Source organism: Verticillium dahliae, genomic scaffold (assembly GCF_000150675.1).
Source record: "Verticillium dahliae VdLs.17 supercont1.1 genomic scaffold, whole genome shotgun sequence".
In the NCBI taxonomy this organism is placed as follows: Eukaryota; Fungi; Ascomycota; class Sordariomycetes; order Glomerellales; family Plectosphaerellaceae; genus Verticillium; species Verticillium dahliae.
The window spans coordinates 502,765-522,598 of NW_009276921.1; the positions used below are offsets into that span (position 1 = coordinate 502,765).

The 19,834-nt window shown below is 57.3% G+C and overlaps 5 protein-coding genes across 5 annotated transcripts in view; 3 read left to right on the top strand and 2 right to left on the bottom strand.

Annotated features, from left to right (window-relative positions):
- Positions 1-3,224, top strand: part of VDAG_00143 (uncharacterized protein) — a gene marked incomplete at both ends in the record, with an annotated part of 4,781 nt that extends 1,557 nt beyond the window's left edge. Inside the window, 2 exons of the mRNA XM_009651520.1 lie at positions 24-1,194; positions 1,438-3,224. Coding sequence (XP_009649815.1) covers positions 24-1,194; positions 1,438-3,224 — 2,958 coding nt within the window. The remainder of the gene's footprint in view (positions 1-23; positions 1,195-1,437) is intronic.
- Positions 3,225-3,676: 452 nt separating this feature from the next.
- On the bottom strand, positions 3,677-5,119 carry VDAG_00144 (1,3-beta-glucanosyltransferase gel1; the record flags this gene model as incomplete). Its single annotated transcript, XM_009651521.1, has 2 exons — positions 3,677-4,273; positions 4,376-5,119. The coding sequence occupies 2 exons, from the start codon at positions 5,117-5,119 to the stop codon at positions 3,677-3,679; spliced, it is 1,341 nt and encodes a 446-aa protein (XP_009649816.1).
- Positions 5,120-7,333: 2,214 nt separating this feature from the next.
- VDAG_00145 (BZZ1 protein) lies at positions 7,334-9,766 on the bottom strand (the record flags this gene model as incomplete). Its single annotated transcript, XM_009651522.1, has 3 exons — positions 7,334-7,734; positions 7,795-9,598; positions 9,722-9,766. 3 exons carry the CDS (start codon positions 9,764-9,766, stop codon positions 7,334-7,336), a joined length of 2,250 nt encoding a protein of 749 aa, XP_009649817.1.
- Positions 9,767-11,118: 1,352 nt separating this feature from the next.
- VDAG_00146 (ATP-dependent RNA helicase DBP5) lies at positions 11,119-12,753 on the top strand (the record flags this gene model as incomplete). The annotated part of the gene is made up of 4 exons (XM_009651523.1): positions 11,119-11,309; positions 11,374-11,859; positions 11,915-12,152; positions 12,211-12,753. The coding sequence occupies 4 exons, from the start codon at positions 11,119-11,121 to the stop codon at positions 12,751-12,753; spliced, it is 1,458 nt and encodes a 485-aa protein (XP_009649818.1).
- Positions 12,754-14,566: 1,813 nt separating this feature from the next.
- Positions 14,567-17,465, top strand: VDAG_00147 (uncharacterized protein; the record flags this gene model as incomplete). The annotated part of the gene is made up of 3 exons (XM_009651524.1): positions 14,567-14,864; positions 14,942-16,717; positions 16,828-17,465. The coding sequence occupies 3 exons, from the start codon at positions 14,567-14,569 to the stop codon at positions 17,463-17,465; spliced, it is 2,712 nt and encodes a 903-aa protein (XP_009649819.1).
- Between the last annotated feature and the right edge of the window lie 2,369 nt (positions 17,466-19,834).

Below are 19,834 nucleotides of genomic sequence, written 5' to 3' on the forward strand. Positions count from 1 at the left end.
ATCTCCACCCACCAAATCCACAGCCACCAAGGGTGCATGCTCTCGATTACAGACGCACAGCGAAATGGCTCCGAGATTTATTGCTCAACCGTGACGGATACAGCGCAGCGTTGACTGAGCGTCCCGAACGATTCGAAAGTATGCCACGCGGAAGAGGCAGCAACGAGAACACGGAGCCGCTTCCCACGGCGTCTGCTCGAAGATCCATGTCCCCTCGCAGTTTGACACGCGAATCCACCTTACCTCCATCGAAAATCGAACCCGGTGCCTTCAAGCAGGCCGTCAACGAGATGGAGCGTCTCCTGGATGAAGCTCTTGCGGTAGCTTGCCAGATTGTTGATCATCAGGAGGCCACGCAGCAAGACTCAGCGAAGTCACCGTTGCTCTCAAACCCCGAGTCTGGTGGGGCTAGGACCACCCCAAACGACGACATACTTACAAATCTGGAGACTATTGACCTGGACGATCTTGATGACTTGAAAAAGCGCAAGTACGTACGAGCTGCCACACTGCCGATGCCGAATCATCCCTGCCTACGTGACCTTGTTGGCCACCAGAACTCACAGCCGTCAATGCGAAAACCGATGCTGACCCCGACAACGCAAACCGGTTGCGGGAACTGTGTACCCTGCACAGATGAGGCTTGTTTGATATTGCCTGAAAACGAGGTTCGTCGAATCCCCGTGCGTTCATCAAGCATGCCACGAGCAACTCGTCGTCAACAACCCGTGCCCGAACCCTTCCATACATGCCCAGGAATCAACAGACCCGAAGAGTCATCCGACGGGGCAGATGTCATAGATTTCATGACCCAATACGGCACACCGCGCAAGGAAGATGGGTCGATCCGCACCAGGTTGGCGAACCGACGGGCAGGAGAGGGGAGCAACGACGGAGATCTTCCGGACGATGATGCTGCAGGCCGCGGAATACGCCACGGTCGCGGCATTAGCCTTCGTAACAAATCTCATGTCAGTTTGCCTGGCGTCCGAGCTTTCAATCTGCCAAAGTCACATCGACGACAACCCATCGCACGGGACTGGTCACCCGCCCGCAAGCAGTTTGTGGCCATGGTCGCGTGTACAAGCACTGCACTGACTGGAGTGATTCTGGGCATCTACGCCGGTATCGTCCCTTCCATCCAGTACTACATTCTCGACACCACGCACGCAACCGTCTACGGCAATGTTGGATGTTTTCTCGGGATGGCCTTGCCTACATTCTTCTGCTGGCCACTACCCCTGCTCCATGGCAGAAAGCCATATATTTTGGGCGGCCTCATTGTCTCCCTGGGTCTCCTATTCCCACAGGCACTGGCGGTCTATGCCCAGAGATTTCAGAACATATCCGCCTAGAGATTGGTGTTACTGATCCCCCGCAGTCTGATGGGAATCTCGCTTGGGTTCTCGAGCATGAACTTTCACTCCATGTTGACAGACCTCTTCGGTGCTTCTCTGATGAGTGGCAACCCTCATCAGGAGGTCGTCGACGAGCACGACGTCAGGAGACACGGAGGAGGACTCGGTGCCTGGCTCGGAATCTGGACATGGTGTTGGATTGGTTCCCTCAGTATCGGCTTCCTTCTAGGTGCTGCGATTATCGACGGTCTTCGGCCTGCATGGGGCTTCTACCTGAGTATCATACTCATTGTCATTACCCTCTTGCTGAACACAATTTGTCCCGAAGTCAGAAGATCCGCATTCCGACGATCTGTTGCAGAAGTCCGGACCGAAACGGCCATCTCCCGGCGCCTTGCACGAGGGGAGGTCATGATGCACAGGATAAAGACAGGGCCCAAATGGTGGGGACAGGAGGTCTGGCATGGCGTACTCCTTTCGCTCGAGATGCTCTGCCAGCCCGGTTTCGCCGTCATGGCTATCTATGTCGGTTGGATCTACGCTCAAGTCGTGCTCATCATATTGTTTCTGGGATCGTTGTCCTCGAGATTCTACAGGATGCGGTCGCCATTCGTCGGCCTCATGGTTGCTGCCATCGCCTTGGGAGCGCTCGTGGGGATTCCGTTCCAGAAAGCCAACATTTTCTCGCGAGCGCGGCATCGTGAGCAGAATACCAGCAGGATGACCCTTGACAACAAATTCCTCTGGACATCTCATCTCCTCCGCCGTACCATATTCGCAATTGGCCTCCCTCTGGCTGGCCTTATCTACACCATGGTTTCGGAGGGCCCCCCGATGCACCCGAGCGTTCCCGCCATCATCGCCGCCCTGATAGGGTTCCTTTCCTGCCTGGCCATTTCTGAGTGCAACGGGTTCATCATGGAAACTTTTGACACATCTGACCTGCAGCCAGGAATGATTGGACATCCGCGGGAGGAATCGGCCACGTCCAAGAAGAGGACAAATTATTCCTCATTCCCCAGAGTCAGTGCTGGCCTTGCCCTGTGCCACACCTTTGCCTTTGTCTTTGCAGCAGGAGCCTCGACTCTTGGCGGCCTCTCTCTGCGAAACCTCGGGCAGCGAGCCGCGACAGGTGTGGTGGCAGGCATACTGTTCGTCTTGACATTACTCCTTCTCATTGGACTCATCCGATTCAAGGAGGTCCAAATCATTCCAGCGTGCAAGTCTTTTGAGATGGACCGCTGGACTGAAGTCCGTCGCAAATCGTTACACCGCCGGGCCTCGTTGCCGGGAGGCACACCCAGAACCGATGATGCCGTGGCCGAAGACGAGCCGTGGCGTCCGATCGTCATTGGCAATCCGGTAGCCAAGACGCGCCGTATGAATATCCTCGAACTGGGCCCCATGACGCGCTGGACCGAGATTCGACGAAAGAACAAGCTCGTTGACGCCAATGTCAGCGCTGGTCGAGCAGCGCTTGACGTTGTGCGTGATGTTCGGGAACTTGTGTCACGATCACCCAGCCAACGCAGCGTGACCGAGAGTACGCGGCGAGGACATTTGCACCGCAGCGGCGGTTCCGGCGGCAGCAATGACGTGGAGCTGGACAATCTGAGGCGCCAAGCTGCGAACACATCTGCCAACAGCCACCACAGCTGGACCACGGCAGACCCGTATGTGGAGCGTGAATGCGTCCTCGGCCAGACTGTGCGAGAAGAGCAGGAGGAGGAGGATGAGCCCAGCTACGTAAAGTCGGATACAAGCGCCGATGAACTGGCGGTGGAGCAGGACAGCTCACGCATGCGGACTTCCAAGGTCAGGCCGATGTACCCAGGGCCACCAAAAGGGAAAGGAAAAGGAGATTGAGATGCATGACCTAGAGGTGGCACGCTGCAGCTTAAGGTTGTTGTTAGCTCGTAAGCAGACTCGGAAACCTAGTCACTTGTCCTACCTTGAAAGAACGTAGACTGGAACGGATGAGGTGATGAATCTCGATATTCCACGCCATGACGCGTGAGGTAGGCACTGATAGGTAAGAGGTCTCACAACCGAGTTCATGTGCATTATACCGTGTTGCTGTGCGTGTGCCAAAAAAAGGTATGTACATGTGTATACAGCTGACCCTTACAAGAGAGCCTCCTCGCAAACCGGACGCCAGTCATCACGGCCCCCGACGAAGCAGCATCTAGCGCTGGTCGACGGCAAATCAACTCCATCTCATAGAGCAAACCAGATGGGGCCCGAAAGCCTCTTGAAACAACCCCCGAAAAAAAAGCCAAGAAGCTCCTCTGACCCGATTTCTTCCAAGACACACGTCTTTATAGAAGGACAGCGCCGAAGAGCGTGAAGGCGACGACGGCACCAGTCACCATGAGAATGTCCTTCTCAATGACGAGACCGCGGGCGGCGCTGTCGTTGTTGCTATCCTCACTGCCGCCGTTGTCGTTGCTGCGACGAGGGGCCTCGCTGCCCGTGGGCGAGGGCGCACCGCTGGCGATGCCGCCGGTCGAGGTGCCGCTGTCGGGGGCGTTCTGGGATCCGGGCCCGCGGAGGCCGGGACCCTCGCCGGCGCCGTTCTGCATGTACTGCTCGGCCTCCTCCGGCATGGTGGGGATCTCATCACCATCAACCTCCCACAGCGAGTTTTGCGACGGGCAAGAGACGGAGTGGGTGGTGGAGTGGGCGGGGCTGCCGCTGCCGCTGGGAGCGGGCCAGCGGCTGAAGGCGTCGGCAAGGTTCTGGAACTCGTCACGCTCCTCAATCTCGCCGTTGCTCTCAATGTCGACAATGCCGTAGTCGTTGTCCTCCATGGAGTACTCGTACATCATGCCGCCCGAGTACACGGACGTCATGTTGCTGTGCATGAGGGACTCGATTTCACCAAAGGTGCGCTCGCCGTTGGTGATGCAACCAAACTCGGAGAGGCCGCAGAGAGGTCAGTCCAGCACGGTCAAGAGGCGCACGAGACATGACGATACTCACAAGATGGGCAGACCATAGTCGGTAAAGTTCTGGACCTTCTGGTCCCAGCCAGCCGTCAGGAAGTCCGTGTTGCACCACGAGTAGTCGTTGAAGGCGAAGAAGTCACTGCGGGCATCGTCACTGCCGCAGTTGAAGTAGTCGGCGGTCTGCTTGCGGTTGGAGGCAACATCGGCGGCCGAGTAGCCGACGGGGACCTGGCGCAGGCCGCGGGCGCGCAGGTAGTTCTTGATGTCGCGGGTCGTGGCCTTGACGTAGGGAGCGGAATCCGTGTTGTTCTCGTTGTCGACAACCTCGTTGCCGGAGAAGAAGAGCATGGTGTTGTCGTACTGGGCGAACATCTCGACCGTGGCGAAGACGGATTGGAGGTAGTCTGCGTTGTAAGAGGGGTGAGGCTCCTCGCGGTTGATGGAGTACTCGGGGCTGTTCACATCAGCCATGAGGTAGATGCCGGCGTCGGCCAGCAGGTCCATGCACTCGTCGTGGTTCTCATTGTTGTCGAGGGAGTAAACGCGGACGGCGTTGACGCCGAGACGGCGGAAGCGCTCAATGTCGCGGGTGCAGACCTCCGTGTCGATGAGAGGGTCCTCGTTAGCGGCCGCACCACCGGGCTGGTAGTCGATGCCCCTGATGTAGAAGCGCTCGCCGTCGGCCCAAAATGCATTGCCAGAGACGGATATGGCGGGCAGGGAGCGAGTCCTGTCGGGTGTCTGCCGGGTCGTCTTGGAGGCAGCATCGGCGATGGTGACAGCCGCAAGGGCGGAAAGAATAGCGGCCTTCATTTTATGTTTCTTTGCAATCGATTCGTGGTGATACTGCCGGGATGAGCGGAGAGGGGAAAGAAAAAAGAAAGGGTCCCGAGAGAGTGTTGGGACAGAGTGAAGTGACAGCGAATGTTGGTAAAAGGCGACAATGGCAGGAGCGAGCGAGGCAAGTCAACCAAAAAGCGAGCGAGTTGACCCTTCTACGCGTCGTCTCGTGGAATTAGAAGGTGGTAAAAGCCCGATGAGGAGGTGGAGGAGGAGGAGAAGAGAGAAGGAGGCACGAGGGGAGAATGAGCAGGAAGGGACGGGTCTTCTTGTCCTGATGGCATGATGCGGGTGCCCAGAGTAGCCCAGTGTAGCCCAGAGTAGCCCAGAGGCGTGCAGGTTGTTGGCGCCTTGGTGCTGCCCACCATGGGTGCGCTGCCAAGACATCGTGCCTTCCCAGTTTGTTTTGTCCTAATGCCTCGTCCCTGCCCGGTACTTCCCCTTGTGCAGCGTTGCTAGTCTGAGGAAGGCGTGCTCATCAAACCTGCCTCTTACGCTGTCACCCATTGTCTCTTTGCGCCGAGGAGATTGACCTTTGTTCCTGTACCACTGTGAGGCAGTCAATCAGCCAACCTGTGAGACCGTCCAGCGACTCCCTTGGATTCTTGTGGTTCGGCCTGGACATGTTCTTTCCTCCCTCCACCCCTGCACTCGTCGTGCTTTCCCCGGAAAGTAGCGGTGGTCGTGGTACCTGTTATCGCAGGCCACCTAGGTCCCAATGAGCGATGAGCGATGAGCGAGCTCCCGCCACTAACATGCCCCCCCTGTCACCAACCTTAATGACGCACTAGTCCCAACATCGCTGCCAGTCGCCATGCAACCAGGGGAGGGGGCCCGCATTGGCACACATCCATCCGCATCGCTCATCGGTTTCGAGAAAATACGATATGCACCCACGACGCGTCTTCTCTCGCTCGTCCAGCCAAGACGCCAGCCAGCAGCAACGGCCGTCTGTGAGGGTGGGAAAAAAAAATAAGAGTCCTCCACCCCTCCCCAAATACTTCGGCCCATTCGACGCGGTCCTAGTTATTGGGGCTGTGCTTGCCAGTCCAAGATTGATCGGCCTCTTCGCCTTGGGCGTCATGACACACTCTGTGGTGCGCCAAGGAAGACAGCAATCAACTTCCGGTCGAACGCAATCTTAGGTCCGTCATCCCCGGTTTGTCCGTGGCAAGTTGGAAGAGCCCGATCTCTTCGGACAGAGAGGCAGGCAAGCAGGTCGGTCCTTGTAATTTAAGCTCGGCTGGAGCCCCCACCCTGCAACAGCAAGCAGCTCCTGTTCAATTGATCCTGCTACCTTAGTTACCCGGTAGGTCCTAGGTACCTGATCACCAAGGTATCGTACCTGTACCTCCTTGTGGGCAGCTTCCACCCTGTCCACTGCCAACCCGCCATTGGCCCCCCCATTCTGCCCTCCCTCGCAAAGAAGCTTGCGCCAGTGCATCGTCACCCGCTGCGCCGCAACATACCTTGCCTACCTTATTGCTCGAGGCACCTTGCTTGACGATGCTCCCGCTGCTGCTAGCCTCCCACGATGACGCGCACGCGCTATGCCGTCCCATCGTCGCCGCCCGTCCATCTGACTTTGGCGCCCCGACCAGGTTGAGCCCTTGTCGCTTCATTCTTATAACCCCTATGGCCGGTTTGTCACACGGCACCGCCAAAACTCAGAGGACAGTGCTCGAAACTGAATGAATGTGTGATCAGAAACTACAATCTAAGGTGACACCAAGGTGACAGACAGCCCCCCATCCTTTCCTTTACCGCCCGCCTTGCGCCGATGGATGGCTGCTCTACCATACGTTTATACTCGGGCCATACGCGTACATGATACAATGTGCCGGCTGGGCCCCTGCGTTCAAAGACTGCCTGCTCTGTCCATCAATCAATAGCTCGGCACGTCGGCGCCAACAATGTTCCATGCTCGCTCCGCCGTTTCATGCGTCGCTCTCGGAGTCCCGAGTCGCGCCGTACCAGCCGTACACTCGTTACTTTCGTCAATCCCTCGGCGCGCCATGTTGAGGCTGAAGCAGCCGTCTGGCCCCGAGCCGCTCGTGTCGGCGTGCTTCGGTTCGGATGATTCTCCGCTCTGGCCTCGACTTGTGCTTGACGGCGCGGCGATCCGACCGTCTCGGGGCCACACCGCGCTTGGCCGCCCTCCTCCTTCTCCCCCGCTGCAAGTGCCTCCTAGACGACCTGCACGTAGCTCGCCGGAACACTCTTGATTTGACCCCCCTTTTCGACCTCGGCCCATCCGTCGCCTGGATCCTCCTTGATGAGCACAAACCTCTCTCCCTCGACCATGCTGTGCTCCGTGTCGCTCTGTGCTGTGTATTCGTAAATCGCCTCGACGTACTTGAGCTTCTTCGCTCCCCGCTTCGGCGCCACCGCCGGTCCCTTCTTCTTCGCCATGCCCGCAGTCCCAACGGACGACCCAGAGTTGCTATACGTCGAGTCTGGCCGGCCTGAAGCCCCCGTGTGCTGCGCTATGACTGGTGCTGGAGTCGGTGCTGCCAAAATCTCGACGTATGTGGCCGGCACCAAGCCCTCTTTGTAGCCAGCACGAACCTTGAGCCATCCCGATCCATCTGCAGATCACGTCAGCGCCTGTAGCAGTCAAGTGTCAGTTGTGAATAGCTCCCACGTACCATCAGGCTCGAGCAGAATGACTTCGCGTCCTTCGGCTACGCTGAGCTCTCCATCGCCCGAGGCTTCGAAACTATACAGCATTTTGCCACTCTGGTGGTCTGCGCTCGACGATGACCCGTTGGGGGCACTGCCAGGCAGTTCGCTAATGTATGCAGTCGGGGGCGGGGCCATGATGCGGTTTTTGCGCGCCGTCGCCGTACTGACGGTCGATGGCGCGGCCGTCGTCGGTCTTGGGCTCGTCGGCTCAACTGGCGGTGGCGTCTCATCTATTGGTGATCGGGGACCCGAGATGGAGCCGGAAACGGATCGCTGGGCGCTATGTGCATATCCTGAGCTCAACGAGTTCATCGTGTTTGTCCTGCTGAGGCTCGGTAGTTCTGCCGCGTGACCTGACGTCCCATTGGAAGGCTTGAGCAGCGCATTTGCGGCACCCTGCCGCTCCGCCTTGAGCTTCTTGCGGTCCTCTTTCGTCTGCTCGCCGGGACAGTCGGCGGGCACCTTCATCTCGCACTTGCTGTGGCACGTGTAGCCACAGTCCCTGCAATCGAACCCCTTGGCAGACAAGCCCCAGATCCTCTCGCCGCAGAGATCGCAGTTGGTCGGAATCTTGAAGGTCTGGCCCTTGAAGTTGTGGTTTTTGGCACCCAGCGTCACGTCGCCGACGACCGAGGTAATGGTTGACGTTTCGACTTCTGCCGTCACTCTCTTCCTGTCCACAGCATGCAGTTCCTCCTGTAGAGCAAAGAGCTGCGTCACAACAGTGACCTCGTCCTTCTTTTCGGCGCCGTTGCGGACTCGCTGCTTGAGTGTCTTCACGCCCTCAACCTCCCGCCTCTTCTTGTCCACTTCACGGCGAAGGTCACCCAGCTGACCCTTGGACTTGCCCAGTACATTGCGCAAGAAAACCTTGGCAAACTCGTCGACCACCATCAAGTCATCGTCGTGCCACACGGGACTCGGCTCAAATGTCTTGTCGGCGGGTTCCTGCCAGGTGCCCACGTTGTGCTGCATGTACATCAGAGAGTCGAGATGCGGTTGGTTTCGAGTAATTTCCGACGTTAATGTCTCCATCAAACCATGTCCCTGGTGGAGGAGACCGGCTTCGAGTTGCGACGCCACCGTCCACAAGCCATTCAGTTTGACGGTTCGGAATTCAGACAAGTCTTGCAAGCTGTCCATGACCTCGGGGACGTATTCGTGGTAGTACTGCTCCTTTTGCTTATTTGTTACGTTGATGGCGATGAGATATGTATTCTTGACATTGTTCATGTCATAAATGTGCTGTTGGTACGAGCTCTGCGCCTTGGCCTTGTCGTAGGAGGATTCGGCCTTCTTGCGCTTACTCTCCACCTCTTGGCACGATGCGTCGTACTTGGCCTTGACCTTCCGAAGATCGGCGTATTGGGCATCGCGCTCGGCTTCAAGTTTGGCCGCAAAGTCGGCGTGGCGTTTACGAAGCTCTTCGAAGCGCGTGCCGAGGAACCGCAGAGGTTCGGCCACTTGCGAGACGAGATTGTTGGCATATCGATCATGTTGGTCGGCGCGATTTTCCAGCGTTGTCAGCTGCGTCGTCCAGGTCGTCAAGGATGCGCTCTCCAGAGAGCCAGGCGTCATGGTGGGCGTGTCGCCTACGCTGAGGGCCGCTGTCTTCTTATTCTTCTTCTCAAAGTACTTCTTCGCCAGTGCATTCAGCTTTCCAGAATACTCCTTCTCGATGGCGCTTCGTTCGCGGTAGAACTGTTGTATGTCTTCGAGCCAGGTGATGCCGTGGCTGACCCACGCGTTCGCGGGCTTGAAGCCATCCTATGAAACCGTGTAAGGCGCAGTCCATGGTCAGAGGCGAGGGGGGGCAGAGATGGGAGCAACGAAGCATGTGTGCATGTGCGCGCGGGTGCGTGTATGATGCTGTGACTGTCTGGAACGTACCTTCAATTCGGCGCCAAACGTGGGCAGAGCGTCCACTTCAGCCATTTTGGAGACTCTTGAAGCCCAATGCGCGCATGCGACAAGTGATTGAAGAGTCTCGAGAGACAGATCAATGCGCAAAGCGTCGAGAAGCTGGGTGGGTGGGCAGTGCTGGCCTCAAATGAACCCCGCCTGGGTTGGAGGGCCGAAAGTACCTCTTGGTAGGTAGCCAGAGTGGCAGAGCTAAAGCGTCGTTCGTACGGCACGGAGCCCCGAAGCGGAAGGACTGGCTGCAGTCGAGTTGGAGTGGTGTGGGCACCAACGAGAAGCTGCGAATGCGAGGCACAGGCGCACCACCTCAGTTGGAGGTGCCTTGGAGAGATGGATGTAGGTAGATAAGTCGACGTAGGTCCAAGACGGGTTGAGGCAGCAGACGGGTGGATTTCAGTTTGGCTACCTGACCTACGTCAAATAGGTTGACAGACAGACTCGTGATGGGAACAGATGCAGAAAGGTTAAATGTGATCAAGGTAAGGCATCCAGTTCGAGCAGAACTCTTTCGGGACGTGAAGTAAGGTAAGGTAAGGTAGGTAGATTACGAAGCCAGGACGTCGTCAGCCTTCCTTCCGTGCCTCTCTCTGTACATAGCTACCTTGGAAGGCAAGGAAGGGCAGGTAGTTGTGGGAGGCTCCTGGTTGTCCGGGTCGATCTTGTCCCCACGTCAGGCACAACTGGCCGGCCATACTTTGCCCAAGTCCCTAACCTTAGGTACCTCTACCCTCCGTCACCTGTGGCTTTTTCCCGGATGCTCGGTCCAATGGTCTGACGACCGACTGTCGGCCCATCAATGGATGTGGGGAAAGTGGAAGGTCATTCAGGGATAGTCATTGGTACCTGGAGCTGCCTTCTGCATCCATAGGCAAGCACGCCTGGGCTCCTTCAAACGGTAGATCTTCGGCAAAACGCCCGCGATGCCCCGCGCCCAGCACCAGCAGTGCCTGGCGAGGTACCTGATCTGAGCTGTTGCCCCGCCATGTTTGCCGCTCCTGTCAGGCAACACCTGGAAAGGAGCTCCTAGAATTTCCACCCAAATTTGGAATCGGATCTTGTCAAGTCTTTGACACCTTTGCATTAACCAGCGCGACACAGTTCGAAAGCACGATTTTACCATTTTCTTCGTGCTGAGACCAAGGTTCTTCAGCGACCATACAGTTCGTGTTAGCCCAGTACGTCTGCCCCCACCTCTATCCTCGCGCATGAAATCGCGCCGACTCACAGCTTCCCCATCACCGCCCCTCCTCGTCTAACGCACTTGGCAGCAGCAGCAACGACCTGGCTGTGCAATCAATCGGCTCCGACCAGCCCATCACCTTGGGACACAGCCGCCTGGTGTTTCCTTTTCGAATAGACGAAGCGCAATGGCCGACGCCAACCCCCCCACGAACCCTCCTGCTGAGGGCGACCCTGCCAACCTTGAGGATGCCCAGCTCGACGGCGCAGACTCGGGCCTCGTCGAGAACAGCTACGATGTCGACATCAAATTGGGTGATCTTCAACAGAATCCCGACAGCACTCTTTACTCAGCAAAGACCTTCAAGGAAATGAACCTGTCCGTTCCGTCCCCCACAAACGGGTGCAGTATGCCGAATCGTTTCTGACTTTCGTCATGACAGCTCCGAGCCTATCCTCAAAGGTCTCCTCAGCCTGAACTACTTCAAGCCTTCGAAGATCCAGGAGAAGGCCCTTCCTCTCATGCTCCAAAACCCTCCTCGTCACATGATCGCGCAATCTCAGTCGGGAACCGGCAAGACTGCTGCCTTTGTCGTCACCATTTTGTCTCGCATCGACTTGAGTCAACCCAACCAGCCTCAGGCCCTTGTTCTCGCGCCCAGCCGTGAGCTTGCTCGCCAGATCGAAGGTGTGATAAACAAGATTGGAAACTTTTGTGAGGGTCTCAAGGTTGCGGCTGCTCTCCCAGGCGCTCTGGAGCGTGGCGCTCCTGTCCAGGCCAATGTTATCGTGGGCACGCCCGGTACCGTCATGGACATTACTCGCCGCCGGCAACTCGACGTCTCCCAGCTTCGTCTCCTCGTCATTGACGAGGCCGACAGCATGCTGGACCAGCAAGGCCTTGGTGATCAGTGTGTCCGGGTCAAGAGGTAAGGCTCCATGCTCGCCACCCCGCACGGCTGATCAAACCTTAACACCGTCCAGTACTCTACCCCGTAACATTCAGATCCTCCTGTTCTCTGCGACGTTCCCCGACAAGGTTATGGGCTTTGCCGAAAAGTTTGCCCAGGGCGCTGACCAGATCCGACTCAAGCACACGGAGCTTACAGTGTCTGGCATCTCGCAAATGTACATCGACTGTGACAGTGAAGATGCAAAATACGAGAATCTTGTCAAACTCTACGGCCTCATGACTATCGGCTCCTCGGTCATCTTCGTCAGGGTACGTGTTTTGTCAGTCACAGTACTCAGGGACCTGCATGCTGACATTTCTACCACAGACTCGCGAGAGCGCCAATGAGATCCAGAAGCGCATGGAGGCAGATGGTCACCGAGTGGCAGCACTGCACGGCGCTTTCGATGGTAACGATCGCGACCGACTTTTGGAAGAGTTCCGAAGCGGCCGTTCCAAGGTTTTGCTCACAACCAATGTGCTGGCCCGAGGTATCGACGTTTCTAGTGTCTCGATGGTGATCAACTACGACATCCCCATGAAGGGACGAGGCGATACCGAGCCTGACCCGGAGACCTATCTTCACCGAATTGGCCGAACTGGCCGATTCGGTCGCATCGGCGTCAGTATCAGCTTTGTCTCGGACAAGAAGAGCTTCCAGGCTCTGTCGGCGATTGCTGAGCTGTATCAAATCGATCTCGTCCAGCTCGACACGTCTGATTGGGACTCTGCCGAAGAAGCTGTGCAAAAGGTCATCAAGTCCAACCGTGCCAAGGCTGCGTTTGCTCCGAGTGCCACAGATGCTGCCAGAGCTGCTGCTGCCAGCGAAGCGGCTCCAGGCGCCGAGCCCACTGCGACGACGTCCGCATAGAGTCTGGCGAGCCTACGGTGGTAAACATGGTCAGCAAACGGAAAGGCAAGAGAGGGCGGGTGGTTCATGGCGCCGGGGGAGCTGCGCATAGGTGAGGCCTATGGCCTGGCCGTTTTTGGTGAAAAGTAGATGAAGCGAATGACACGCAAGATACCAAGAATGAGACTACGGGAACGACGAGCTATTTCTTCATGCATTCTCCTGCCATGTGAGCGATGGAGGCCAAGGACGCCCGAACGGGGGCGGCGTCGGAACGGAAGAATCTGGTTCTGCCATGTCACCAATCTGCAAGTCCAAGTCTAATTCGCGTCCCGGATCGCGATTTCCTCGATCCGGCCCCAAGCTGAATTCAATGGACAGGTTGCGTTGGGGGTTGTTCCGTAGTCAACTCAGGAACACCCCATGTCACTGTGTGCCACTGACGGCCGCCATCGGTCTCTGAGAAGAAAACTGCAAGACTCCGGTATCGTCATACTATCAGGACGAGATTGACAGCGTCCTTGAAACGTGCCGGTGAGCATCATGGCTGCAGACTCACAGCGTTTGGCTTGCTGGGCGACTACGAAACGGGCAAATGAGCTATGATGATTGGACGAGAAGGCTGACTCAATAGAGGCACGTCACGTGACTCGGACGTCATATTTCGACTCAGCGCTTCGCTACGCGCTTATTACCAGGGCGCCTAGATTCGGGATCGGCAACATCCAACCACGACCAGCCATGATGCATGCCAGCGTCTTCATACTCTCCAGTCGATTGGACGACAGCCTTTGGACTTTTCACCGTGGTGTGCTGGACTGGTGAAAATGTACCGCAGAGCCTTGTAGCCTACATCCAGATGGAACACCTTGGCCCCCGAAACAGCCATGCCTCGGCCAACCATTGTTGTTGGCGAGCGCCCGACAAGTGCTCCTTGGAGTTCCAGACTTGAGTGTGTGAGGCATCCAGCGACAAGAGGCTTGCGTCTGGTCCGCTCCACCGGATTATTCCGCTCGCTTTTCAGAGGTTCTGCGTAAATGACGCCGAGATACTGGGCCACCCCTTCGTCAGCCCTGGCGATCTTCCGCATCCTGGCGCCCCCAAACGAACAGGCACCAGGGGCCAGCGGTGCAACGCGACTGCAGAAACCAGAGCGCGCATCACACGAGAGCAAGGTGGCCATCCGTCACTTCTGGACTTCTGTTGGCGCCGAGTCTGTAGCCCGCCACGATGACGAGCGGCATCTGAGAACCCCGAGACGGGGGCTCAGTCATGGTTGCAGACCAGGTCTGTACATGTAGACGCGGGCCACCCGCTTGTATATCTAGTCGTTTATCAAGTTTCATCGTGTCGCCAGGCGCGACCACTCTGCATGTCCGTCTCTTCATGAACCGCCGGGCCCCTCGATCTTCTCGTACTTGCCCGGTCCCCCCTCCTTCTCTCCTCTCTTCTCCTCCCCATTTCTCTTTTCAAGCGAAGCTTAATTCTTTTCATTCTGCTGCTTGTATTTTTTTCCTTGGACCGGACTTACGAGCATAACTCTAGCCGCTTCAGGTTCTGTTCCAAACATGGGATGCTGGGCGTCTTGAACTATATCCCCCTTTTCTATTGATCTTTCATGGCTTGGAACTCAATATTCTATAATCAACACCGTCCATCAGATCGTACTGCCGCAGGTCATACCTCCTAGCGGGTTTCCTACTCTCAATAGCCAACTGCGATTCAACGCCATTTCCTTGCAACGCATGAAGGATGGGACAGGTCTTCAGGTGAGCTGACGCGACGATTGCTTCATTGTGCGCAGCTTTAACAGGGTTAGATGTCCCTTCCTAGGATGGTCACCAAGCCGCTTGCCAGCTTATTCTGGACCTTTGCACTATTCAGCATCGCCATTGCGGCGGACCAATTCAAGTTCACGGGGCATCTCGCACGCTTCGTTCCAAACTGCGCAAGCGGGTGCCTCGTCTCCTTTCTCAACGACAACTTTGCCGAGACGTCTTGCGACACGACTACTTCACTCGAGTGTCTGTGTGCTGAGACGGGCACTTCAGGATTCACCATTGGTGAGGGCGCAGTTCAATGTATCGAAGCGGAACAGTCGATAGGATCTTGTGCAGCTGGGGAGATTGACAGTACGTGAAGCCGAGGCAGATCAGCGGAACATCGTGGACAAGTGAATGCTAACAGACCACCAAAGGGAACACGATAGATACAGCATATTTCATGTGCTCTGGTCAGCCCAGCGCCGCTCTCTCGACACACACGGCCATTGAGGCCATTTTCATCGTTCCGGCTACCGGTGGTGGCGTCAAGCTGGTTTCCCCCCAGACCTCCTCAAGCTCTTCGACGCGGTCCTCATTGGCGACAACATCATCTACGCCTACGTCAGCATGTCGCACAACACATATCACAACTCTGGCAACTTCGACCAGGGAGGCTGCTTCATCCAATGAAGCCGGGTCCGCCTCAAATTTGACTCCCACTGATGTTTCGAGCTCTCAATTTACCCCTACGCCAGGGCCTGCGCAAGCCGAGCCTACCGATGACGAATCTGGTGGACTCGGAACAGCACAGCTTGCCGGCCTCTCAGTCGGTGTCGCAGCAGTTGCAGGCATATTGATAGCAGCGTTTGTGCTCGCCAGGCGAAGGAGGAAGAGGCAGCTTTCTGGATCCGACAACAGGTCGACGTCCATCACCAATCGTGACTCCTGGGGTTTCAACCCCAAAGAGGCACAGGACAATGTTTTCCACATCTCCCCGCCCATCCACGGCAAGTCACCCTTGCTTCGGCCTGTTGACTATTCAAGAAAAAGCTGGCGTCCAGACGCCATCGGCTTGGCCGTGTCACGTCCGACAAGTGAGCAGAGACTGGTCGTAAAGTCTCCCTTTCACCGAAGAACTTCGAGGCTTTTACCGCCGAAGCCAGACTCACCACCAAGGCCGATGCTGTCGTTGACAATTCCCAAGGTCAGCCTCACATCATCGACTCCTCCTACCCTACATGCATCCGAGGGGCAAGGTAGACAGCGCCAGCACCAGACAGACTCTCAGATCCAAGCAGCTCAGGTCGCGCAGCTGACAGCGCCGCCACCTGTTCATGCGAACCTCCGCGAGAGCACCATGACGGAATTCGAAGAGGATGGCTCTGGGCACCCATCACTGGTGGGCCGAGGTTTTTCACAGGTTTGGCGACCTCCGTCGTCAAACCCACAATCTGCAACAACATATTATGTTGCCGACACATACGGCAATTGGGTTCTCGGAAACCCAAAGTCAAAGGCCCAAGCTGCTGAGCTTGCTGAACTGGAGGCACCAACACCATTGACTGCATCCAACAGCGAAAAGACATTCAGATTGGCGGCTGTAAACGCATCGCTAGCTTCACAGGTCGGCATCGGACACGGCGCCGGGAGTCCAGTGGCCCCTTCGGCACCCAAGGGACCTGCGCTGCCCACGAGCCTGGGTTTGCTACCACCAGCACACATCAAGTCGGCTCAGGATGTGCCACCGGCTCGCCCCGTGACTGTCTGGCCCGGAACCGGACCAGAGCAGAATGCCCAAGCCCAGAGTCTACCTGGTCACCAAGTACCTCCCATGAGTTTCTCCCACCCGGAACCGCCGCGCCGCAGGAGCAACAGCCTCAGTCAGAGCCGTTCACACCGAAAAGGAGTCAGCCAGGACGGCACTGACCGCCACGATTCCTACAAGTCTCAACAATCAGCTACAACCATTTCCAGTTCGAGCGGGGGCTTCGATGGAGACGATGGTACTGCACCCGAGCCGGGCAGCCTCTCTCCCGTGGTCGAATCGCCGTATTCGGGTGTTGGGCGGTCCCCAGTCTCCTACCCTGCGATTCCCGGACGGCTGAACAGGTCCAATCTGCAAGTCCATCCGCCGCCCGTACGCCCTATGTATGCATCCCCACCCGGCCAGCCTAGTCCGACGCTCGGCCTGATGCAGCCGGCTGCTGGAGCGGCATCCAGAGGTCCGAACGAGATGGCAAGTCAGGTAGTGCCCTCTCGGCATCCCGACCGGAAGAAGCTTGCGCCCTCACCAGGCGGGCTGTCATCGCTTCCCCGTCCCGATCCATCACAGTTCAGAACAGGCTCGCCGACGTTGCGCATGGTACCGCCATCCCGCTCGCCGTCGCCCTCGCCGCATCCGCAACCACTGCGTCTTCAGCGGCCGCAACCGCAGAGGGCCGACGTCCCGCTGCAGCAGGCGCAGGCCGCCAGGATATACGAGACAGAGGGACCGACAGATCCGCAACTGGTCCACCAGATCCATCGCGCGCTCTGGGGCGCCCGAGAACACGACCGCCTACCGCGCGCCGTGGGGACGACGACGGCCCCGCGCCGACGGCGCCCAGGACGCACCACGACCGGCACCAGTACCACTGGCACCCGCAGCAGCACATGCAGCAGCAGAGGCCTGGTCTCCCGCGGCCGGATCGCTCCGACGGGTCCTCTTCGTGCTCCTCGTTCTCCTCCCTCGCGACCAAGCGCCTGGGCAGCGAGCGCGCGGCCGGCCTGGCTCTGCAGAGCGACGAGTTGGCAGCAGGCAGCCGGTGGCGCCGCGACAACCGCGACGGCGAGCAGGAGAGCAGCAGAAACAACAGCAACAACACCTTCTCCCGAGACGAGCAGTCGCTGCAGCCCCCGACGACCCCTGGATGGCACCCTACGCTTACCCCGACCAGGAGGGGTGACGATCTGTTCCTCGATGTACGGTAGACCCGGCCTGCACGCACCATCTGGTCTTTTTCTTTGTCTTGTCGATACACCTGCCGGGACGCACATATGATGGCCTGCCTGCATGACTATAATGACGATCTTATAATGAGAGCAAACCGGCGCTCAGTGGAGACTCTGCACCCCCAAACTGTCTTCTTTAAAGCTGTGTATTATATCCGGAGGATCACAAAGTAGAGTAGCACTGTCAGAGTCGTGCAGCATAGATGATCAACCAAGTATTTGTTTCCTAAAAAATCAGCACTTGTTTTCCTCGAGATCAGACAGACTACTGTGTGAGCAAGCGTTTCTGGCAATCCTGCCGCTACAGCAATTGTAAACACTCGGGCAGACTTGCCACTGCAATAGAGCCACGAGACACAGGTTGATCACATTGGCTTCCCTCGGACCATTCCCCTCGGACCCCCACGTCAGCAACCAAGGGCGCGCAGAGAGACCAGAAAACACCAGTCTCAGAGGCGTCCAGCCGACCAGACGCCTCCCCCTCCGCGTCACCCGTCAAAAAGGTCCGCCGCCGCCTCTTCATCGGGAGCATGTGGAACGGCCGGTGTTCTGAAACCGTCTGTTTTGACTTTTTTTAAACGCAGATCAGATGCATCGACCGCAGCCAGTTCTCTCCGTCATCTTCTTTTTCCTCCTCTCCCCCCTCATCCTCATGATCAAGGTCTGCCCAACTGCCGAAACTCAACACTGCCACGCCAGAAAGGAGGGGTTCGAATCCAAGCGCCTCCCCTCAACAAGGTCCATCACCAAGCGTGCCCGGAAAGACGTCACAGCAAGTTGGCCAGCCTGCGCCGCAAACGCACGAACCGGACCGTTCCCGTCGGGCACGCTCGACGCTTCGGAACAAGGGAGGTAAGGCCGCCGGGCAAGACACGTTCATCTCGCTTTGGTTTTTGCGTGATATAGTCATGGCCAACTTTCGCTTCGGCCGCTCCGAGAACTTGACCCAGGTTTCGCGACGACCTGGTGGCGTTGCGTTGGGTCGCCTGGGTGTGCGGTCCCCTCCTGCGGCGTGAGGTCCAGCCCACTGCATCCCTACGCGCAGGTTGACCCCGCGTCTGGAGACGTTGTGCGGCAAATGGAAAACTTCCGGGGTGGACCTCTATATGACGATCAATAATCGTCTCGCCAACTTACAAAGCCCAAATCCCCTGCGGCCAGTTTGGCTCACGTCACACACGTGGTGCTGATGGAGCCGATTAATAAGGCCATTGTTTGAGACCCCCTCCCACGGCAGATGCCGTTTGAGTGAGAAGAGAACGGAGAGGGGGCGTATCCTACCTCCCTCTCCCGCTTGACTTGGCGAAGGCAAGAGATCCAAGCCAAGGGCTGAGGCAACTCTCGAATAGCATCGCTAGAAGTTTGACCATGTGAAGGGGAATCATGCACCAGGGGTCCCACAGCCCCATGAGAAATACCACCTCACCCAAAATGAAGGGCATACCCACAGCGTTCGACACCGAGTCAGCCGCCCTGGTTGACCCCCTCCCGCGAACTTCATTTCCCATAGGTGAGGGGAAGGGAGGAGGAGTTCTGACGGTTCACCACCACCTCGTCCTTCAGCTGGTGGTGTTCATACTCACAAACTACTTGTACATAGTTAGGGGGGAGCTGCATCGCTTCAAGGGCCTCGGGACGTGACTCGACCCTGCTAAACCCCGGGAGGTGGATTTGGATTTCTCGGAACGCCTCCTACAAGACATCCAGTGTGGCGTGAGGTATCGAATCCTGGAAGACACGATCAAACACACGTGGCTCCGCGTCTGACAGCAGCCAAGAAAGGCGTCCCTCGCGGCCAGCCTCTATTCGAGACGTCGCCCCTCCCTCCCCTCTCTTGCGCCTCCTCTTGCCCTTCGAAACTACGTTCATCCCAACAACCATGCGGCCCGGGTTTTGATCCTCCTGCGGTTTCGTCCCAATTCTCAATATTCCGAGCCAACTATTCCTCTTAGCGACCGAATTCCGAGGCGCTGACGCCTTCTTACTCGTTACCCGTAATTCTGCAACACGCCTGTGGTTCTCATGTCGTCATTTCCCTCTTCTTCTTCTTCTTCTTCTTCTTCTTCGTTTTCTCCTCCTCCTCCTCCTCCGCGCCGCCTTGTGTGTGTGTTCTAGACACGTCCTGACAAAGCCTTTCTTCGGGGAAAGGGTGGGGGGAGGGTCCCCTGTCAGCTGTAGGCGGGGCAAAGAAGGATGCAAGAAAGGGAAGAAGGAAGTGAGGAGGCAGAAGAAGAGAGAGACATAAAGACAGAGATCGAGACGGAAGAACCAAGCCGAACACCAAAACAATACATCTCTCCTCTTGCTTTGACACTGCCGGCGAGCCCCTCGCCAGGTTACTCACAGCC